This window comes from Lampetra fluviatilis, chromosome 10 (assembly GCF_964198595.1).
Source record: "Lampetra fluviatilis chromosome 10, kcLamFluv1.1, whole genome shotgun sequence".
Taxonomy (NCBI): domain Eukaryota; kingdom Metazoa; phylum Chordata; class Hyperoartia; order Petromyzontiformes; family Petromyzontidae; genus Lampetra; species Lampetra fluviatilis.
In genome coordinates, this window is record NC_136284.1 from 10977187 (window position 1) to 11001268 (window position 24082).

At 43.8% G+C, this 24082-nt stretch overlaps 1 protein-coding gene across 2 annotated transcripts in view; it reads left to right on the forward strand.

The window, feature by feature from the left end:
• The first annotated feature begins 10060 nt into the window (after positions 1 to 10060).
• LOC144934575 (mitogen-activated protein kinase kinase kinase 2-like) overlaps positions 10061 to 24082 on the forward strand; it is a 37154-nt gene continuing 23132 nt past the window's right edge. Inside the window, exons 1-6 of one of the 2 annotated variants that reach the window (XM_078860525.1) lie at positions 10061 to 10138; positions 14880 to 14964; positions 22320 to 22450; positions 22870 to 22910; positions 23097 to 23196; positions 23534 to 23635. In XM_078860525.1, the coding sequence (XP_078716651.1) occupies positions 14961 to 14964; positions 22320 to 22450; positions 22870 to 22910; positions 23097 to 23196; positions 23534 to 23635 (378 nt within the window). In that variant the 5' untranslated portion in view covers positions 10061 to 10138; positions 14880 to 14960. Of the gene's footprint in view, positions 10139 to 10344; positions 11065 to 14879; positions 14965 to 22319; positions 22451 to 22869; positions 22911 to 23096; positions 23197 to 23533; positions 23636 to 24082 lie in introns of those variants that run through there. The other variant, XM_078860526.1, reaches the window with a different exon arrangement.

Here is a 24082-nt window from a genome sequence, read left to right on the forward strand (position 1 = left end):
GAAGCCTACGCTATCCTGGGCCAAAGTTAATTGATACATTATTTTTTTCCTCCCAGGAGCAAAATGCATATTAATGGTAGGCATTCAGGGCGGTAAGCTGCTGCCTACTCAGTGTTATGTTTGTGCGTCGAGACCGGCAGTTTGAGCCGCTAACAATTTTGCATTTGACTTGTAAAGCACCAATTTCGCAATCTCTACTCCGGGGGTGGGATGGGGGGGTAATGTTATATATATAGTGCGTGTGTGTGTGTGTTGAAGTGGTGGATATGAGGGGTAAGTTCAAGTGAGTGAGGACACGGGCTAAAACAAAAGGGGGCAGTGATCATCGTGGAGTGATTTTGGAAAACAATCACTTGTCGATCAAAAAAAACCCTCTTAAATTCGTACACACATCGGGAGCTTAATATCATTGATGAATCGACGCATCCGTTACGCCTCTGTTCATGAGACTAATTAGGGAAGGATGCAGCATGCGCCACACAAAACTGCGCCACCCTGGCCTGATGAAACCTGTGCCGCGAGTAATGACGCGGTTCTCATGCGCGAGACAGCGCGCGCTCCTTAATGGGACCGCAACATCTGGCCCCTTCTTGTTCAACTCCGTTCCTGCGCTGAATGCCAATGCCGATCTGCCCGTAACGATGCAATTATTCCACCGCGCTATTTACCGCGCATATTAATTTTTTTACGCAACACGTAGTGCGCCGCTGCGATGATTGTAAGTCGGAGGACGAGATTCCGTGAACTGTAAATAAAGTGAGGCAATTTTCATTGAGTCTCTTTTGACACCACTCTCTTTTGTGCAGGTTTTGGTTCTGCAGTAAAGATGAATAGAAATAGTTTGTGGTCGTTGGCCAATCCGGCAAATGGATTAATCCCTCCGCGTTGCAGTGTCGTTCTTTTGGTACTTTTTGGCCATGCTTCACCACGCTGGTCGATTTAATTCGGTGAAACGGATGTCCCAGGACCGGTTCAGGTTTCACATGCAATTGATGATAGTGGTGGGTGGGATAAACTTAAAAAAAAAAAATTCCCAGGTAAGGTATCATTGATGAATCGACGCATCCGTTACGCTATATAGCTATTTTTCAGAAGCGACCTGGCCAACAATTATAGCGCAACGAAGCGGCGTATCACGTGGAAATGCGTAGCAGCCAAACACTCTGAACGCATGTAGATTCTAAATGTGGAGTGAAAAACCTGATAATGACCCGGATAAAAATCCGCGCGACCACAGTGAGAACGTGCAAAGTCCAAATATACAGCAGGCGTCAGGATGGGGATCGAATCAACGACCTCCTGTATACCCGGCGAGATAATTAACATTTCGCCAGCGTGGCGCCCATAGGAATTTTACTCAAGGTTGCCAGATTTGTAGATTATTGCGAGAAGCATTGCACCACCACTCCATTGGTTCGGCAGTGCTGATGTTAAAATGCAGACATTAAGATTTAGGAGTTTGGTTGTTAAGCATTTTTTTGCATTGCGCACAAATTTTTATGGAAACATTGTGAAATGATTCACGCATTCGTAAATTTTTAAAGCAAAATGCATTTGTGTTGATTGGAGAATTAAGCTAAAAGTATTTCAGTTGAACTGTGTTACTTAGAGGCTCAAGCAACATACTGTTGGAACGATAGTAAACTAATTAATTTATAAATGTATGCCGTACACGAGGCGTGTAATGGTTCATCCCCCGGTGAGTTGATGAATTGTCACTACTTAGCGCGATGAACTAATTACATGTGGCCTACGACAATACAAATCGAGAATTATGTCGTTCCTACATGCATGATTCGATGCACGTATCGTGAGGGAGAATCCTGTTAAACACTGAATTGATTCCACGTCAAAACACTACCGTGCACCCATATCTAAAATCATCATCATAATCACCGCGATGGGCCATCATCAATCCACTACTGGATGGATGTCTCCGAAAGCCACCGGCCAGCTGTCGCGATCCCACGATGTAATAATTCCGCGAAGGTGTCGGAAATATGCGCACCTGTATGCAACCGGCCACCCACTCGTGCATCTGCTTTTGACAGGTGCGTTTAAAATGGCCATTCGCGCACGTGCACGCACACGTTCGTATATTCACGCTGCAAAGCGCAGCGGCGCAGCCACCACCGAGTGTGGATTAAAGAAGGCTCTTGTCGGACTTGAGGTGACCCGGGTGTGCTGCTGGATGAGAAGATCGAATGCATGGAACACGGTGGGAGACGCAAATGCCTTTGACTACAGACAAAGCCTCTGTCATTTTTTGTATTAGATCAAAGGCCGTCTGGCTGTAAGAGCACTGAAAAAAGTGCAATAGGGAGGGCACTGGCCCAGCACTGTGACATCACCAATTGCATTCCATAGTCCACAGCGAACCAACAGTCTGGTCTGGGCTAGGGAAAGCTGAACGAATTATAAATACTTTGGCGGAAATGCCTACGTCCGAACAGCCAAACTACGAGACGCATTTACAGGACTCTGGGCGCAGGTTGGAACACGTCCAAGGCCGAATAGAACTGAGAGGAGCACGCTTAGACAACTTCGACATGTTTATAGTATGAGGATGGTGGAGATGGCTTCGGTTCGGAAGCTCTCGGTGTGTAATGTCAGAGTTTACGGGGAGATTCTCACGTGGCTGACATCCAAGCACCGAGTTTTACTAATTATTTCAGCCGGCGAGTACTCCGATGGGTTTATTTTATGACGAGGGGTGAGTCATGTTGTTATGCGTGCTTGCCCCTCGCATCATTGGATTGTATTTCGAGAGGACGTTGTTGAGTCAGTTTAAAATTGTAAAAATCATAAGTAAAAAAGACCCATTCACTCGTAAATGTGCAGTTGGTTTCGTTTTTTTATTCGAACGTCGCGGGCCTGAATGGGACATTCGTGGGTGAAATGCTTTGTGGTGACAAGAGCGCCACGCTACAATATTTGTTATCCTGATTAATTTCAGCCTCAATAGTCGAGGAACACCGTTCTAGGAGTGCCGCATCCATCATGGATATTTTTTATAACCCTGTTCATAGGAAAATAGGAATATAGGGTACAATAATGTACGATTATTATGATTAGTTGTAATTTTCACTCTCACGGATGTGCCTTGATACCGATAATTCATACTTTAAGCCAGCCCAGCAGTGTTCCGGAAAATCTAAAGTGAGAAATCAGGCCCTGCCAGTATCTAAAATATTGGTTGAGTGATTTTGATATCGACTAGTGATTGAAAATGAGTGTTTACTCGAGTTGAATTTAAACCACAGTGATGAGGACAAAATCATTTGGAGGAGTCCTTGCAAAGACAAAGATGCCCTCTATAGCATGAACAGACTTTTGGGGCAAGTGCTGTTAGAGAGAATCTTTGAAGGCTAGCAAGGCACACGAGATGGGTGGGTGGCCAACACCATGCCCGTCCGCCTTTGTCTCCCCAATGGTAATGTCTACACACCGCTCATTGAGACTGAGTCGACCTAGGGGAAGCCCATTGCCACTGACATCCCAGTTATACACACGCAATCCCCCACCTGCATTTACAGCTTTAGGGAAATGAAAACCCTGTGGTTGGGCATTTTGCCAGCCACCTGTTTGCTCATACGGGATCACCACGTGCATCGTAAAGTGACCATTAAAAGGGGAACGATGCTGTGAGGCTCAAGCAAATGACGTTTCATGATTAGGCAACGGTTAGAGTTCCATGAGCTAGTTAAAGATTACATAAACGATGGGGTACTGTTGACAGGGCTATGACCAAATCACCTGGAATGCACCCGATCTTGTCAGATCTCAGAAGCTAAGCAGGCTGGAGACTGGATAGGGCTTAGATAGGCGACGTAACATGTAGAAGATGTGGGCTGCGGCGTGGGAGGGTGCAGTGGGTTATGTTGTCAATATTTATTGTCTTCACCAACTGGCACTGACCAGTGTGGTGAAGTATGGTTACATACCCCAAGCAAGTATCAGAATCATAAAATGTATTTATACTGGAAAAATCCGATGAGCTATACAGCTCTTTTTGACAGATGTCCATTAGGTTTTTTTCTCACAAACTCAATGCACAGCATTGGGAATCCCTCATCCATCAGTGGATTATCAAAAATGCTATGCATGTGTAATGTAGCTCTCAGAGACACCGTCTTGTTCAGTTATATGTATAGTTATTATGAATAAAGTCCGCCGACTCACTGATAATGCAACGAGTAACCGCGAGTGACTATATACACTTGGGTAACTGAGATAACTCTATTCTGAGACAACATAACTCTAGCTTTCCAAGACTGCAAGGTGCCCACTCCAGGATGATGAAGACGACCCGCTCCAAAGTGACGACGGCGACGTCAGTTCCCCCACAACAGCAGCCCAGAGCCCCGTTTCGCGCCGGCTTTTATCCCCCTCACTACCCGGCCCCGCCCCTATTCCCGAACCCTCTCTCACCGCGCCTGGCCCGGTCCGTCTCTGCCCTTACTACAATTTACGACCGTTAGGTCCCGTGCTTCCCCTCACGTGACCCTGTCAAAGCTTGTCGCATCAATCATTATAAGCGACCACTGAGGTCCCACATTACCCTAACGTGATCCTGTCTGTTCCCGTTACGTGAATTAGTAACCATGGCCACGGAGAGCCGTACTGTCCCTACATCACCCCGTACTGTCCTTACACATGGACTTTTGAGAGCTTATATGACTGTATCATGGATTTGTCGATAGGTTTTATGTTTTAAAAGCACACCTGATCTGTATTGTTATACGACTAGAAATGCAGTGGGGTTGAGTGCATGGAGACATGTAATTTTGGCAACGGTATACGGCCTTATTTTCCAACATCAGCCCTTTCATTTGCATCACATGTGTCGTAGTATGGCGAAGAATTAATTCCACTCCATATCCCTTCTCCTTTTCAGTAAACAGTTCCCTGTGTGAAACACACAGAGCCCCCAAGAACACGTGTTCAAATTACCATTGTTACTGGACAAGTTGGCAAAAAGTATCCAACTGAAAAAACAATAAACATAATCACATGTCGAAATGTGAGAAATGTACATTTAATTAAGAGTGGTTTTAGTTTCGAGTCACATGCAGGGTGTATTTCTGTATAGTCTTCTTAATCCAAATGTAAAATGTAACAATTATCCATAATCAAAACCACAATAAATAAGAACCGACTTTTATAGTAACGTGGGGCTACCTTGCAAAAGAGGCGTATCTCAATGGGTTCTTCACTCGATTACAAAAGACGTTGAAAGAATAGCCGAAACAATTATGACTCTGAGGATAGGGCATGCATCGAACAAAGGGCTTTCGGCCATAAGCCATCTGAAAGCCACGGTGTCACAGTGAAAACACCTGCTAAAAATACACCTGGAGGCAAGTTGTGCTCAACACTTAGCCTTGTAACAGGGACAGCCACTCGTGGACTATTTACGGATGGGAAAAACATACTAGATTCGAAGCTTTCGTGACTGCAGGAATTACTCTTTGGTTCTTTCGGTAAAGTCACGTAGAAAATAAAATAATCATATAATACGACGTTTCGGTTGCAACATAAGCAACCATCATCAGGTAAGAATGAATGATAATACACAGACACGGAAACAACACAGGCAGACACATGCAGAGAGAGACACACACACCTTCCTTTTTTTTTAAACACATCAGGCGTTAAGATTGGTTCGTGGATATTGGCATTGCTTATCCCTGGTCTGCAATACATATGGCGATCCATTTACACGGGAGAATGATACTGATTGAATACGTTTACTGAGATTGGTGGGAGACATCTAAGGGCTTTGAGATCAAATGTTGTATTCTCCTTAATGTATCAATATATTCGTCTGGTATCTATAAATGGATCACCGTGTGTGCGTGTGTGCGTGCAGTGGTTCGCATGCTGCGTTACGAACCCGGCGACCCGAGTTCGATTCCCGCTCACGATTAACACTAGTGACGATCATCTGAACCGGCCCTGGGCCTTCTCCCCTAGGTCGACTCAGCCTCAAATGAGTCCGTGGTGCGGTGTGTAAACGTCGCCACTGGGGAGACAAAGGCGGCCATGCCTGGTGCTGGCCACCCACCCCCTCGTGTGTCGTTCCGGCCTTCATAGGTGCTCGCTAGCAGCACTTGCCCCAACAGTCTGTTCAGGCTAACACTGGCGATCTTTGTATTTATACGTGCACATATATTTACGCGCGCATTTAAATGTGGCTATCACACGCGAAATGGCACCGAAAATGTCAACATATCCTGTCCTCTGCACATTTGAACTTCAAGCCAAACTTCCCTCGGCACGCAGCAGGAAATTGCCTTGCATTTGACAGCTGCGTGTAAGTGCACATCTCGCAAGGCATGCCCGTGGCGAGGAGGCGTCCGCTAATAATGCTCCACTGACGTCGCATTAAATATTAACATCAAAACAAAAAAACGCAATTGCGAATAACAGGAGATTTACAGCGAGGGCGGTTACGCTCGTTTTGCGAAGTTTTGTCTGCAGTGTCGCGGTTTGTTTTTTTCTTCTCTTCAAAGAATACAGCGGCGAGCTTTCATCAAGCCTAGTTGTGAACCGTCTAACATTGTGGTTACACAACGAATGTCTTCATCAGAGCGGCGATGCAACCTTTGTGTGGAGAAGCGAAAATCCCCGATGGCAGAGGGAAACAAACCCATCCACTTCCTCCTCTCTCTCTTTCGACTCAAATGGCAGCACTCCAATACCAGATGGAATTAATGAAAAACAAAACAATTTGTACACAAATGCTGTACCTATTACCTTGTAGCGTATTCCTTCAGCTATAAGTACTGGGTCGTATGACGTGTTTTTTAAGCTTTAGTTAACAAGAGTAAATAATGTAACTTTAGACCAGGTGCTCCATTAGTGGTATCACTTCATTGACACAGTACGCATGTGACTGACGTCAGATGAATCTTTCTGGAGTGTCATGAAGACTTACTTGAGCGTAGTTTTATGGATTTTATTATCAAATATAGGAAAGTTCAAACTCATTGTCGTTTTGGGACACACACAACCTAAGTAAATATCTTTAAGAATTATTAGTTTTTTGAGTTGCATCTTCCTTTTTTTACGCATCAAACGTTAAACAAATAACCAGCATGAAGCTCTGTCGCACAACACATTTTTGTGCTGCACTTCTATGCTCCCACGTCTATGCTCTCTGCCTACACCAACAGACCAGTGTGGAAGTACTGTATGGTCGATCAGACTCCAAGAGCCGCACGACCCTAATCTAGCAACTCACGAAAACCATAAGTTTATTTTTGAGGAAGATGCGTGCTCTTGGCATCAATGCCATTAAATAAAAATCTATGAAGAAATTTCTTAGAGCAGTGCAACCATCTGTGCCAGGGAAAGGCCTGCGAGGAGATTATGCACAGGATCTCTAAAACAAATCCTTCAAGTGGATTTAAACAATTAATCCTTTACACAGGTCGGGTGCACACTTTCCCAGACACTCTGCTATGAGATCGATACAGAATTTGTCACGAATCAAACATATCCATATATAAAACATTTAAATTAGTGCTGTAGTTTAGCGACATTACCGGGGGGGGGGGGGGGGACGCAAGTTTAAGCAACAAATTAACACAATTATATATCTTGTAAACGTATCTCCTTATGCGTTTTTTTATTTCACTGAAGAAAAAAAAACGACAAAACTCGTGAAAACAAATCGCGACACGTGGCTTTAGCGTTACCAATACCCAATGTTTTAGCGTACAGCATTTTTCGGACGTCATTGCCAAAGGAATACTTTCAGACGGCGCTTTAACATCTATGAACGTCCACCTCCCCCCCCCAACGCACCAGCGCGATTAGTGCACGTGCGAGAACGGGCCGTGTTTACATGTTTTCATGCACACACGATTCTTGTAGACAAATCCCAGGGGCAGGCACCCTTGCAAGCAGCATGAGCTTGCCTTGCCCACCTTTGTCCATCGCCGATTATAATTCATAGGTAGGCGATACAATGCGACGTGGATTTACAGAGCGTCTGAATGCCACCCGCGAATCGAGATGCTGATGCACAGCTCAGTGACACCGCGCATAATACATCGCGAATAGTGGCAGGCGTCGGCAGAGGAAAAAGTAAAACAAGTCTTGAGTCGAGGACTTGAACAGAGGCAGGGATTAGACAGCGCCGATGGCGATGGTGTGGATGCGCGTTCCAGACCACATGCGCTGTGGAGACGAGAAGAAACGACCTCGCACGCGTGTGACCCCCTTCCGTGGTAGGCGAAGGTTAGTGGACCACACAAATGTTGTGAAACTCCCCTCCTGTTGGGCGTCGAGGTGCCATATACCCTGGCTCGCCAGGAGAGTGCGGTACAGCAACGGTAGACTCCTCCCCACGTGTCCCACCTGTGTGGCGAACCGCTGCGCGCGTGGGGTTTCCTTCGGCGGCTCCGTGCTCGTCCCACATGCAAAATATTCACTCATTCATTGGCTGAAAACATCTTAGTATGTGGAGGACCGCGGAGCTTGGGAAATTGTTTGTGCCGGTTCACCACATGGCTGCTACATTCCTGCTTGTGTGCAGTTCCTCTGCCTCACATCTAAGTTGCTAATTACCTCTCTTCGAGAGTTGAGATTATTATTTTTAATACTTAGCGAAGGTTGACTGGGGTACCCAACAATCTGAATACGATGCAATTCGATTAGCACGATTGGCTACGTACGGTGCGAAATAAATTTAACACACCTACATACAATGTATGTTAAATATTTGAAAAGGCAACAAAGCACACGCGTAGCATTGTGCACGTTTTAATGTCTGTATGACCAATGCTAGTTTCAACATGTACACGCTTAACATGGTGTAATGGATAACACACTGGACGATTCGCTCTCCTGGCGCGGCAGTTCAAACAATGGGAAAGTTTATTCAATCCACCTCGCCTCTGTCCGCCAGTCCAGTGCAGTATTTATACATGAGTACATCGCAGAAAGCGTATGGTGGGGTAAAGTGTGGGTACCCTCAGCACTTCCTATGCGTCTTGGACATCGTGATTTAGACCCAAATACCAGCAGTGGGTATGAGCAAGTAATGGCAACTAGGGCTGCACATTTATGATTAAAGTATGAAAATTATTTGTTGTACTGTACTCATCTGCTCTCACATTTATGCACCCCCGCCTTCACCAACTCGCACTATCTAGCGTGGTGAGGATTAAGTGCTGGATACAGCCGCATTTGCAAATGTTATTTGTAACTTTGATCATTACCTGTGTATCGATAGTTCAATATTAACGTGCCAACAACATTGAATTAATTTAATTTACTGACGAGACATGCAAACTCCAAACATACCGCAGGACGTCAACAGGGTCGGGATCGAACTCGCGACCTCCTGTATACCAAGCGAGGTAGTTAACATCTCCTAACCACCGTGATGATAATGAGACATGAAAACTACAAATAAACCGCAGGACGTCAACAGGGTCGGCCACGAACCCACGACCTCCTGTACAGGAGGCGAGGTAGTTAACATCTCCTGGCTAGTTGAACACGTATCAGGCTTTCGCGACCAATATCACCCATACAGTACTCCGTAAATATATCAATGTGTCGTTAAACCCGCCGCCGCCACCACACAGCCAATTATTCAGCTAATCTCCTGGCCACCGTGGGATGGGAATTCAACGAGGTTGGAATGTGGCCCCGTTCAACTTCCACGATGCCCCTTTGCACGCGGCCGTGCCAGGAACGAGTGACGTCACAGCCGCACGCCTCGAGGGGGCGGAGGGGGGGGGACGAAGGGGGTGGGGCGCTCCCCCATTCTTTTCCAATATCCCAGAGCGTGTAAGCGGCGCCCGCGCGGGTTACGACGCGCGCGATTGGCCGCTGCGAGGGTCGCGCGCTCGCACCGGCCAATCACCGCCGAGGTGGTGGGGGGGGGGGCCTCGCGCCTCCGGGTCAATCCGCATTAGAAAATTCAAACTGGCTAGCATGCAAGGAACAACATTACATGGGGGGAGGTGGGGGGGGATTGAGGGGTGGGGGGGGGTTCCTTCAGCAATCGATTCGATTCACAGTAGAAGTGGGAATCGAGTATCGATTTCTGAGTCGATCAGGACGCGCGTCGATTCGAAGGACGACGGCGGCGGCCCAAGCGGAGACGTTTCACGTCAAGGTCCGCGCGCGTCTCTTGTTTGTTTGTTGTTGTTTGTTGTTGTTGTTTGCGTGCACAAAACAACCAATCGCAACCCCATCGGGACATCGACGTGCCTCGGGTGTTCGATTATCGGCCACCGCCGCCGCCGCGTAATCCGCGACGAGAATCGATGGTGGGCGCGATGCGCGCAACTTCCGAGTTTTGCCGCCCCGTTCCGAAAGACTTTGGTGGTGGTTGTGGTTGTTGATGGTTGTTGTTGTTGGTTGTTGTTGTTGGTGCTGAGGGAAGCTCGGCCTCTGGTTGCTTTCTCAATCGCGGAAACAAACATCGTCAAGGCGGCCGCCGTAGAAACTCTCTCGCGGTCTCTCGTCGCGGGCGGGCGTGCGTGGGCCGCCCCTTGCCGCCGACTGAAATCCATCGTTGTTGTTTTGGTGTTGTTGTTTTGTTGTTTTTTTTTTGTTGCTTCTGTGTTTAATTGTCGGCAGTTCGACTTTGCGAGTTGGGTTCGCGAGCCTGGCTCGGGCCTAGGCGCGCGCGCGGCCGAGTGCGACGACGGTCGCTGGCGGCTTAAAAGTTTTGACGATTTCAAGTCGCTCGCATCTCGTTGTTGGGTTTTTTTTATTCCTCTCTCTCCCCCCACACACATCCCTCTACAAACTTTAGCCGTGCAGTCTGCTCGTTTGCATGTTTTAAAAGTGGTGAGAGGGGAGGTTTTGCGGTGGGTGGGAGTCGCTTGTGCGCCAATTATTTTCTCATTTTTTTTGTTTTCCGTGTTAATTTTCGATTGTCATAGAAGCGTATCGAGGCTATTTATTTGGCGTCGGCTTTGGCCTTACATTTTGGGGGGGTTCGTGCAGCCACCCCCGCACTCCTTCATCCCGTTCATGCAACCGAGTCCGCCCGAAGAAGAGAAGGAAGCATCTGGGATGTTCGCCCCCAACACGGTGAGTGAAGGAGGTTTCTAACGCCGACGTTTCGGAGCCACACATTGTGGATGCTTTCATCGAATTCGTCGTGTTTTTCCCGGTCCGAAAGGTTGGCGGCGGGAGCCGTGATGTTGCAATGGTCGCACTTTGAACCCTGTTGGCTTCTTTTTAAGTGAAGTTTCCGGCCACGGTTGGCATCAGTGGGCGAGTGATATTTCTGGGCCCCCTCCACTTCACCGATGCGAACTGGCCAGACTGGTGAGGTATGGTCAACCCCCCCCCCCATCAATGACACAAGTTATAACCCATTAGGTTTATATAGGGCTGGACTTATTGCAGGCGATTAAGCGGCTTGCAAAAGTATACGGCCTCTATACAATGCCACGTTATCTCATTCACGACCAGACAACACGTTTGCAAATAGTTTTAATATGAATGCAACTTGGACATTTAATCGATAAGAAGGATGTTTTGTTCGAATAGTGTTGATAATTTAATCTAGTCCTAAATGGCATCCCAGTGCAATGTGTCGTTAATACATTAACTTATACATTTGATGGTATGATCTTGAGTGGAGTACAGTATATTGTTTAAGGAAGTACTGTATATTTCCTTTTATCTGCAATTTATTTTCACGAATAATTTTACTCCAATAATTAGCACTTGAGCAAAAAAAGTGAATTGTACATCCATTGATTCGTTGATTGATATCTTAAATGTTGGTCAACCTGTACTGCTTTACCATCATTCACATTGCTGCCATTCGTATAGTACCGTGTTCCAAGCCATTTGCCGCATTGAAGCACTTTGGTGTCGAGCTTAACTTTGCAAACACGTGGATTGTTTAATATTCATATTGATTCTCCGAACTTTAGGCAACACTTCAATGTTGCAGTCCGCTGCTAAGGGGCCCAGTTAGGCGCACGCGATTTATGTTTCTCGGCAGCACAAATGTGTCGTGAACTTGATTTAGAATCACATTTTAGCGCTTGTGAATCCCACTCACTGTTGGATGGGAGCCTCCCGGCTTGCTGTGGGTTATCTGATCACATTTAAACACGCTTGGTGAAGACTGGGAGCATAGACGCCGTTGACAGCGGATTAATTGCCTTTGCTGACCAACGTAGTCTGAGCAGCCTATTGACGCCTGTTTAATGCATAGTGATCGCCCATCCAATGAGGCTCAGCTTCCGAGACTGGATAGATTCCTGGTGATTTTTGCATGCCGTGGAGTATGGTAGATGCAATATCACAACTAATTACATCAACGATTGAATGTTTTAAGGTCGAGTCTATTTGTGGTTTAATTTGCAGTTTAGAGTTTCAATGTTGCACTGGATTAAAATTAGTCAATTGTGCAGTTGATTCGAGTCATGTGTTCCGCCGCTGTCCTCTGCCTATTGGGATGCAACAATTCAATTGACATCGATTAATACGGTTGTTATATGTGCGTTTAAAGCTGGCGATACGCATTTCATACAAGTTATATACGGTACAATAGTCTAACCCGCAGAGCTATCATTTGTGAGGAAAGGTGTTTAAATTGCGACCATGGTCAACTTTACCCCGATCGTCATCCGGTCATGGTCAGTAAACAGCCAGAGCTGGTGGGGAAGCAACTACAGTCAACGTAATTGCCCCATTGATACACCTGCCTCCAGCATAGGAACATCGAATTACAACCACTTGGTTCAGGGCCACTGCAAGAAATGACAGTAACATTGCAATGTTACATGCACTGCACAGTGTTCGTTCGTCTTTGGGACTATTACTGCAACTGAATGCGGGATGATATTAAGCTTGCAGGAGGATGAGACTGGCACATTGTGTGTATGGGATGGTCCGTCCCACTGCCGGTTGTGCGTCTGTGAAACGTGATCGCACTTCAGACGTGCTTTGTCACGTGATATGAAAGTGGTTCCCTGTTAATCTCACACCATTTCAGTTTTCACCAGAGCCATTTGTCACGTTCAGTTTTGGTCTCTGGTGTGTGTTTTTTTTAAGTCTTCAAGCAATAATAATACTTTACGCGTCGCGTTTATTTGATTTAAGTGCAACTGATATAAGAAAAACACGACTATTTCAGTTGTCAACTGATAGAAAACAGCATGTGCAAAATGACTTGCCTTGCAGATGCTGGACATCTGAGACCTTTGCAGTGATGTTAGGCTTGGGGCCAGTTTATAGCTGGTGTGGAAGGCTTTGAAATTGTATATGACCTTGCAGGTCTTGACACCAACTGAACATTTTAACACCACAATCTACTTTTGTGGACTGATTTCTAATAGTTGTATCACAAGTTTACCTTTGCAGATGTTGGTGGCTAGCTTTTCCACAGATTGTCATTGTTTCTGTCTGCATCGCATTGGCTTATCAGGGGACATAGCAATGGATAAAAACATTAATCTCTGCTCGAATTTTCACCTGACTCAATATTTATTTAAAGACAGCATCGAGTGCTTTGTTTTTATAGCAACCAGCTCAGTTATGTTCGCAGGTTGTGGTGAGTTTTGATTTTTTTTTGCAGGGCCGTTAATAAGTACTGTACGTTCTTTGTAAAATCGGTGTTAGTTTAAGTTGGTATCCCTAAACTGCATCCTCGAAGGATGGATTTGTAAGATGTGGGTAAAACTGGTGCATTAAAGAAAGAAGTTAACTGCATTTACAAGGAGGGGGGAAACATGCATCCAGAATTGTAAAATATGGGTGGCGGTTGCCTCTTGGTTTATTGCATCCTTTAAGGTGAAGGACTTTGTATTTGTGTGCTGCAATAGAATTGTGCTACAGTATTACCTGCAGTTAAGATGGCTCTCAACAATAAATGGTTCATCAATAGAATATTGTACTGGTGACTGAACATCACAAGAAAAATGGGAATGAATTAACTTATGTAGCGATGAACATCTATTTCAGTTTGTCGTTTTGTCTTGTCAGTGAATTCTTTCCAAATGGCTCGTACCTTGGTAGGACAGGCGATGGGTTGGTAACGTGACGTGCACGACTATAGCAATGTAATCTAATCACAATATCAGGCAAAGATATAACTTTTAACTTAATCCCTAATTGATTTTAATATTCTGGATACAACTCGCTGAAATTTAACAGCAAGTTCAAGGGCTATGTTGATTCGTGTTAAGTTTATGAGTTTTGTATATGTGAGATTTTGTGGGCCAATTTAGAAAATCGGTTTAGTCCAGGTGTCGGCAACCTGTGGCTTCGGAGCAGCACGCAGTTCTTTAAAGACTGCTTCGTGGCGTTACTTTTTTAAAAATTAGGTGCACCGTCTCGTATTCACATTGCATTGCGGCTCTTGAAATCTTACATTTTTTTACAGCGAATTTGAGAAAATGCCGCCTCGTTATTTTGGTTGCCGCCCCCTGGTTTAGTCTGCGTCGGTCTATGAAGAGTTTTGTAAACTTGGTGAGGAGCGACCCTTTTAGAATCCATGCAGCGTAGTTTTGACAGTGATACACACGGCCTTTGCAGGGCCTGGGCATCACCACTAAGGCAGCAGCAGCAGCTGCTTCTGACGCGTACCCTTCTCCGCTTGGTCCCTGGTGGTGAGAAAGCTTTGTTGAAAGCTCACCATGGAAATTGTGCTGGCAAGTTACAGTAGGCCTGCTTATGATTAAGTGGATATTCTGAAAAACAGATGCTGTATTCTGTTTGGATAAAGGTCAGTGTTGTGAGACATAATTTGAATGTTAAGTTGGGAAAAAAATGACATATGCGCAGGTTTTTTTGTTTGGTGTTAAACACATGGACCATCTTTAGGTTAGTTGCACTGGTAAAGTTCTAGCATGCTGACGTTTTTATTTCCTTTTTCTTTCTAGGTGGGAGGCTGAGTGCATATTCAATGACGCACACGTGACATACCTGGGATTGCAAGAGTGGGAGCTTGGAAGCTCTTAAAGATGGGTAAGTTTTAAAATGGCCCGCACGCAGTGTAGATTGCATCGAGTGCGATTGTACTTTCGTTGAATTATGCGGTATTTGTAAGTAACTTGCACGAACCGGGAGAGCCTTGTTTGGCTGCTTTGCCTAGCAACCAAGGTTTCAGATGACCGTGATAGTGTATGGTCTCCCTGTAATCAAGACGTTACAGGAAATTATTACAAAGTGTTTGTGTTTGATAAAGTTGCATATTACAGAGTTTCTTCCCTTGCCTGGTACAATTTGTCTGGCAAATATTACCGATGTTTGATTTGGAAGTGGTCTGGTTTTTTGCTGCCACATAGCGGGGATCACATTCGTGCTGGCCATTGTATTAGTTTACCCTTTGTGTTTTGTGTTTGTAGCTTAAATACATGGACACAAGACCGGCGTAACTACTTAAACTTTTTTTTTCTTATACTTGCTTGTCGGCATTCCAACCAGTCACTTGCCAAAATATTACAGCGAGTTTGAAGGTTCCAGTGACTTCACATGCCACCGTCTCCAAATTTCTAAAGTTCCACCTACCAGTTGCATATACAGTTGCATAGCGAGACCGGTGCAATAGTTTCACAAACCACTTTTTAACAATGTAAAACCTAATGCTGAAACGTTGACTTGTGTAAATTGCCTTTTTGCTCTTAAAAACCATGCGGCACTTTTAATTTACCTGTGCATGCCCAGCACACCTTGTTGTGAGATGTTTAACGAACCCTGACGGGTTGCAAGGGGCTTTCCCATATTCGATGTAATAATTAACTTGAACAACAAAAAAAGTAATTTTCCAAAGTTCGCATAGCTTCTTCACGTTAGGCTTCCAATGTTAAGAGAGATACATTGTTGTCTCTCACTAAGATTCAACTGAGTTCAGAGACAGCAGTAACATAAATCATACAAGAACTTGTTCCCTTGAACACATTTTAATGAAATAACAAAATATGCAATTAATGACAAATGCACTGTGGGCAAGAACAACCCCGAAGGGCACACGTAGAATTACGTCACGTTGGAATTTACCACTCGTCCGAGTGTTTATATTTATCAAGCCAAATATTAAAATCATGTTGAGGTTATGCATCCACACTTGCATTTCATACCCAAAGAATGGAAAAACAGACAATAATTCAGAATTGTGGAATTATGTTGCATTTGATATTGTATTATGCTCACATGTTTACACCTACATTTTGTACACACACACCACACACTTGTTCTACGTCAAACTGTTGGTTAAAAAAGACTCATGTGTGTGAGGTTATAATGGTGTGCTGCATATGCGAACTTTGTAAATGGAACATCACTGAGCTGACTTTTGGTGACAAAGTAGGTAGAGCTGGTACTGCAGTCAGAAAAATAGCCTCGTTTCTTCCTCCTGCAAAAAATTTGTTTTGTCTTACCAATCCTAGCCCATGTTAGTGAATACTCCTGCTCTCAGGACTGTAGTCTGCCTTTACTTGATGGTTTTACCTGCTATGCTCTTGCCCAAGCTTTGGGAATGTGTGCACTTATGCAATTTGAACTTAGATACCGTACCAATTTTATTTATTTGTAGTGATTTGCTTACCTTTCCAATACTTTGCACTCCTATCGGTTTTTTTTATATCGTCTGATGTTGGTAACTTTCTGACCTGCCCCTACCGGACATCTGTGAAGAAAAGAGCTTCACATCTCATCAGATTTCCCCAGGATAAATGAAGATTCCGATTCTGTTACTGTACACATCTTTAATTACCCTTAACTCAGCAAAAATGTGCTACAGTGCAGATCACTTGTATTGCCACCCATGTGTACTTTTATTTTCATTTCAAAGGGAAATAAGGAGACCAGGGCCACACAGATCTGCATATCTCGAGTTGCTGTTTGCGTATTTGGAGTCATTTGGCTGCTATACATTTCTACATGATATGCCACTATCATCTGTAGCCAGGCTGCTTCTGAAAAAGAACGACATAGCTCAGTGGGCCTTGCCTGGTAAAGTTGAAAGAGTTTTAATAGTTTTAGTTTAGTGTGCATGGAATATAGTTTAGTGTGCATGGAATATGCATGGCAAGGTGTTTGTAACGTGCATTTTCTCAGGAGCTGTGCCAAAATACTGTGAAAATCTTCATCCGCATGTAATGTGCATTGTCACATTTGTGCTACACATGCAAAATGTGATATTAATTACAATATGAGAAAATGCGAGTGCAATATATTGTGCATCGCGTCATTTTTCATTCTTAAATATTGCCTTCTGTGTTTTTCCTTCTTCATTTGACAGTGTTTATAATGACTGTTTATTTAAAACAAGTGTTGGTTGACTCACTAATGGTTCTGTTTATGTGCGGTGCTTTTGTGCTAAAAACATGAACTTGTGATTTACATAAAACTCGATCTCCTCATCCTTTTTACAGTTGAAATCTGTGTCGAACAAACAGTTACCCTTTGTGGGTTTTCATGGCTTTCCTATTGAAAAAATTTAGCCGAAAACTCTAAAAATATCCAGATGTATTGCCATGCATATGGTCGTTAAATATGAGTGAGCGGCCTTAACCCAACTGCTCATATTCATACACCAACTCCAACTAGTTTGTAGTCCTTCCCCGCACCTTAAACTAGCACGTGTTGGCTCCATACGGTGCGAGGAGAGCTTCAACACACCGTACACACGTGTAACAATACTCTGAACATTTAGCCTAGTTTAAGGGTGTCCCTCGAAAAGTAAGCCAAGCAAAGATGCAAAAACCGAACCAGATTTCCTGTTCTATAACAGCGAAGCATTGCTCTGGAGCTGTTACAATTGCAACCAGATCTGTATAAACTGTAGGGCATTCTCTAATGGCCCTACAGCGGGGGACGTTTAATTGGTTTACCTGAAATGACCTCGTGCAGAGAGGGTTGAACTTCCCACTGGATTGACAGCTTGAATGCCCCTGCTTACGGTCGCCATTATTTAAATATATATTTGCCACACAGCATCGTCTTGTTGGGTTTCTTAAGCATTTGTAGAGATGGGTTTTAAGGGTGTCGTGGGGAAAGCTGCATGAGGTTTTAGTTAATAAACTTGAAGGCGCAAGAGCCATTTCAACATGGCTGTGGTTTTAGCTGACGCAGGCAGAATTCAGAGTCTAATAAATATAGGATAGGATTATTCTTTTCTCATACAAGTGGATTGGACTGCTGATTTTAATATTTTAAATGTAAAATGTGTTAGTGATGCGTTAGTCGGAAAAGACATGCGTGCGATAAAATTGGCACGCGGGTACTTTAAAGGTTATACCATTGGTTATAAACACAAACGGTCGTTTCTTGAATCAGAACATTTACGCTGTTTTCATTTGCCCAAACAGACGCGGCGGAGTCACTTGGAGGGAGAGAAGTCAGTCTCCCCTTGATTCAATTTTTAAGTCCTTCAAAGAGGGCAGGTCAAAGCAATTGAATAACAATGCACTTCCTGTAAATAAACAGCTATTGTCAAACATTGACTCAGAAATGAACCCACATCCTCAGTCGGAGTTCACTTTTCAGCTATTGTTGTTAGGCAACTGAGTTCAGTGATATCCGGTGAGGTTTAATTCTGGGTACTATAATGACACGTTCGCTCGTTCTATGAAGGCATTTCTCAGCAGAATTGCAATTGATCAAGATCACGTGTGGCGTCTTTGCAACGGACTTTTTCATTGGGATAATTCTTGAGTCCAGCATGACTTGCGTACGGCACACCGGCCGAATTATCCGGCAATGTTGTTATGTTGCCGAATGCATCTTCAGCAATGATTAGTTTTAAGACATGTAATGTTTCACGCAGTAACTCCAAGCTAGCATGTTTAGTGTGACCATAAAATGTTTGCATAACTGAGGTTTCCAAACATGCTCAGCATTTTTTCGGATGAAAACCCTCCACATTGCTACCCTTGTGCACATACCATTCGCTGTGGATTAGCCACTTTTAAACAGCAGTTGGGTTTTTGTGCACTGGTGTAATACTTATTATTATTTGATAATGCAGCCAAATTGCTTTTGATTTGAAACGACAAGCAGTTTTTTTTTCTCTCTCTCACTTGTAAAAGAAAAGTGCTGTTATTACTAGACAATATTCAAACGTTATTTTGACCAAACGTTCTCTCAAATTATACTTGAATTTCTAGCAAACAAAAACATCTCCTTGCTCGAGAGGTCGCTCGTAAGCATTTTAAAAGCTCATGTATATGGCATGCTGCTACACATCATGCTTTCTGTACTCTCTAAATGATGTGCATGATGTGTCACTGTACAGTAGTAATTGTATTCATATTCATTAAGTCTGCTTAATAATAATATGGATTTATTCACTTGCCAATGCACTTAGAATGCTGATTGATTATCTGTAAACCAAAAAAACATTATCGAGTGGATTGCAGGCACATTTAAGATTGAATATCTGGATTTTGTTTTCTTCCATTCAGCAGCTATATGCTTCTTCTCTGCTATTCACCACCACCACCCCCCTTGTTCTATTAACCCACAAAACACGCCAGCCACTAAGCCGCCATGCAGTGCCACCAATTGCGCTGCACATTTTCTAAGCATCTTAGATGTGACATTGAGAACCCTCTCACTGTACCGCGAGCTTACTTAATGCTGAGCCCCAGGGGAAAGAGGGAGAAATGAGGGGAAATGAGCGGAGGAGAGAGAGGATGACCCTTTTTGTAGCGTGCACTGCGTTGCATTGGGCACGCCAGAACAACAGGTGTTCGGCCTGGGCTGTGTTAGTAGTGCTTTGTTAATAATTCACGCTTAAAGCTGCAGAGCATTAATCCCCGAAGGCCGTAATCTCTAAATATTATGGAATAAAAAAATTACGTGGCCTTTGTTCTGCATACATTTTATTGCGAAGTTTAGTTTATTTTGCACATTCGAACATACTCACAAGTTCTTTCTGTAACGTCAAAGGTCTGTGAGGGAGAACTGATTGCAGGGACTCCGGCCATACAGTACGGTAACTCTTTAGCACCGTGCACGTTGTGTCACTCGCTGTAAAGATAAGCATTTACTCGGTGCGCTAAAACAAAGTAAAGCACACATGTTGCTTTAGAGCAGAACATTCCTGAGGTGTAGTAAACGTGTCTGAGCCTCCGTGCCTGTCACAAGTGTGTGGGGAGCGGTAGTGTAGCGGTTAGTGCGCTGCACTACGAACCTGACGACCCGAGTCGGATTCCTGCTCATGGCCACCAACATGGGCCTCCCCTAGGTCGACTCAGCCTTTAGATGAGTACCCGGTGCGGTGTGAAAGAATCCCCACTGGTGTGGTGTTGGTCACCCACCCTCTCATGTGCCGCACTGGCCTTCATAGGTGCTCGCTAACAGCACTTGCCCCTACGGTCTGTTCAGGCTTTATGGGGGAACTTTTTTTCTTTATCTTTGTCACAAGTGTATATTGCCAGACCCTTGACCAGAGAGAGCTTTGTGGTGGAACCTCAAATGACTGCAACAATCGCTGGTGGACTGGGCCTCAACATAACAGTACAGAGACTCCTCTACTTTCAGATGAGTTAGATTCCAGAGGTTTGTTTGTAAGTCGATTTGTTCGTAAGTCCAACTTTACTCCTGTCGATTTCAAACATTGTATGGCATGTACATTCAACACGGCGAATGGCTTTAAAAGTTTTAGAATTTTCTGTAGATGTAGAAGCCACCGGTTCTTCATGTTCTGCAGATGTAGATGCCACCAACGCCATCTATTGCGCGGCGGTTGAACTTGCAACTCTCGGTCCGAACAGGCAACTGGACATACGGACAGGTTTGTTCGTATCTCTGAAAGTTCATAAGTCGAATATTTGTTAGTGGAGGAGTCCCTGTACACCATCACCGCCCTTTAAGTTGTGTCCACAGCATTGGTTGACTTTTTGAAATTGGTCACGTGTCTGCTTTATTGTTGAGGCAAAGATTAGATTTTCTGCTGTCCAAGATATATGCATACTGGCTAATTGAAAGAAGTAGAATCATCTATAATTTTATTAACAAAATGGAGTTGGATGTCAACTGCTGCAAATGTGTTTTGAAGTTTCTAAGTATGTCGTCATTTTCACGTGTGCACACTAAAGTTCAAGATGTTCTGTAAGCTGCTGATGTTATGTACTGTTTTATGTATTCAATGGCATGATATTTTAAATGGCACAGTTCAATGCAATACACTCTACATCATGTCAATATGGTGAATTGTAAATGTATAATATATAAAATCCATACATCACGTGAGCAGATCTTCCCGTGACAATACCATGGCTTTTCTCTTTTCCTATCACAGAGTTTACTAAGAATTGTATTAGTGCCTCTAATAGACTTCATTACAGTAACACTGTTGGTGTACTGTTGTATTGAATGCTTCTTACTTCTTCACTATCAATAACGTTAATGTGCATTAGAGCCAGGGGCCCATCTTGAGAGCTTTAACATAGGATTTTTTTGTAAACAACCAAAGGAATGTGAACAGGTGGCATTGTAGGGCCATATTTAGCAGCAAAGTACAGATGTTTTACATTAACACGTGATGGTTGCTTCATCTAAGATCTACGTTGTCCACCCAACGCAACATTTTGACTGTTGCCATCAACACTTGTAGGATTAATTTTATACAACTATACAGGAATGTAACACTTGCAAATAATAGAAATACCCTTCCACAATTTTTTTACTTCATCTATACCATATCCGTCTGCATATTTAAATCATAAATGTAAAAATGTTTGCCGTTAGCAGATGTGTACAGTATATTATGGAAGACCATAAGAGACATGTTTCAGAATGATATCACAGCTACCTGGCATGACACTGTGTGTTAATAGCTAAGCAACTGGGATTTTTAGAAAATTGTGTAATCTAGTTTATTGTACTGTAATTTATTGATATGGTTTAAATTTAGATTCTGGTAATAAATGGGCTTGTTTTGCAATATTTATGCATTATATCTTTTTTGTACGGTAAAGCATGTAACAACATAGATGTGTTTTTGGAATATTTTCACGTGGAAAATCGTTGCAGAATTATTTAGAGGGCAATTCATGTTCGCTTTGATAATTTTAGTACAGATGGTTAGATAACACGACACGCTTCTTGTCGCTTGCAAATCTGCCTTTTTCCAAATTATTGTGTATGTGAACGTTGCTGCGACACTAATTAAAAATATCCCAGACAAAACACGTTTCAGTACGGTTGGACGCAACAGCAATGCAGACAAAGCTTTTTAAAAACTTGATTGCACGGCTGAGCCTACCACAGCGCAATGCGCCTTGAATAACGATTGAAGCAGCATTGGCCTTTGAGTCGGGCCGTTTCACGTGGCTACTTCAGTCGGACAATCCTTTGTGTGTTGCGCGTTACAGACAAACAGCAGGCGCTCAACTCCATCATGCAGGACCTGGTGGCTCTGCAGCTCTCCAACCGTGTCCGTTCGTCCGCGCAGCCTGAGGACGATCGAGCCAAGGCCGCCGACGTCGCGTTTTCTCGAGCAAAGGCATTGTCTCCTTACGTTGTGCACGCTTCACGCTTGGGGGGGGGGGTGATATTTTATTGAAGGGAGACGCGACCCAAACAGTGAAGGGGCGAGTAACTTGTGGTCGCATACCCGCCGGCACAGTTGGCTACGTAACATTGTGAATTAAGTTGAACGTACATACATCCATACCAGTGTTTCCCAGGCTGTCTTGACACCAGTTTTTAAAGTGTTAACAAGGAAACAAATTCTAAAAAAAAAATACATGCTCAGTCGCCGTCATAATAATGCCGTGCTGGTGTCATGATGTTATTGCATTCTTATCCTGGAATTTCTCCAAATCATGCGGTGTCTGCCAACAGTGTCATTGCATGAGTACAAAAAAAATTGCTGCAGTGATATTCTTTTTTAATTAACTTTTTTATGTTGTGTTTTTTCAGTCTGATATTCGAGTGAAGTTTGAATATAATGGGGAAAAGAGGTAAGTTAATTCAATTTAGCATTGTTAGCTTTCTGTTGCTTCTGCTGTGATGTTTGCGTTTTCTTTTCTTTTAATTGATCTTCAGTGTAAATTACAATTGGCTAAAGAGACGACAAATTAACCCAACTCGCATAACTGAAGGTGTTGTGCATGCCAGGTTGCTAAGTCAAAAATGTTTCCAACCAGGATCCTACAGTTCCTGAGACCGCTATCTTTGGAGGATGTCCTGCTCAAGGCCAAGGTGGCGTTTGGACAGCCTATGGATCTCTACTACTCTGGCAATGAGGTACACTTGCATTATGGTTATAGCCAGTTACACCATTATTTCGTAGTCTTTTGTGGAATCTCTCGTGGGTGCAGGGGATTGTGTGAACCACTTGTAACATGTAAACATTAAAAATAATTGGTTATTATTTGCACCTCCGATTAGCACGGTTGGCTACGTATGGTGCGAAAGAAACTCGGCATATGTTACGTAACTCTATGCATGCAGACGTCTACATTATGAATCGATGAATATTCACGCGCCTAATATGTTGTGTTTTCACTTGCAGTTTCCGTTCTATAGTGAAGTTGTAGTCTGTTTGCTGACATTGGTAACCCTGTGTGGTTTTATGTTGCAGCTGATGATCCCGTTGAGGAGCCAGGAGGAGCTGGATCAAGCGGTAGAGCTCATGGATCGGAATCCTCACATGAAGTGCCTAAGAATTGCTCTTCACTTGCACGTGAGGCTTGTGGATGCTCAATAACTATTTTTTTTGTAATATTGTCACATTTAGCCTGTAATAATAATATATATAATAATAATGTACAATCCACTGCAGAATGAAGACCAACCGCTTGCTCTGTCAATCATTGGGATATTTTGACCATACTTCACAATGCTGGTCAGGTTGGGGTGGTGAAGTAGGGCAGCCAGAACGCGTTCAGATATCTCATTGTTAGCCGTGGCTGGGAATTAAACTCAATCCCAGAGTTCGTAGTGCAGTGTGCGATTGACTACCACCTTTCAGGAAATCTTATATGTATACAGCCGTATTGTGCTGTACATCTGGGTAGAATAGTGGACAGTGTTAGCTACCATTAAGCTAGTTGCATGTGGCATATTAATGTATGTTTGGATTAGGGTCTACTTGGCATCGCGTATAACAACAATGAAGTTGCTCACCGTA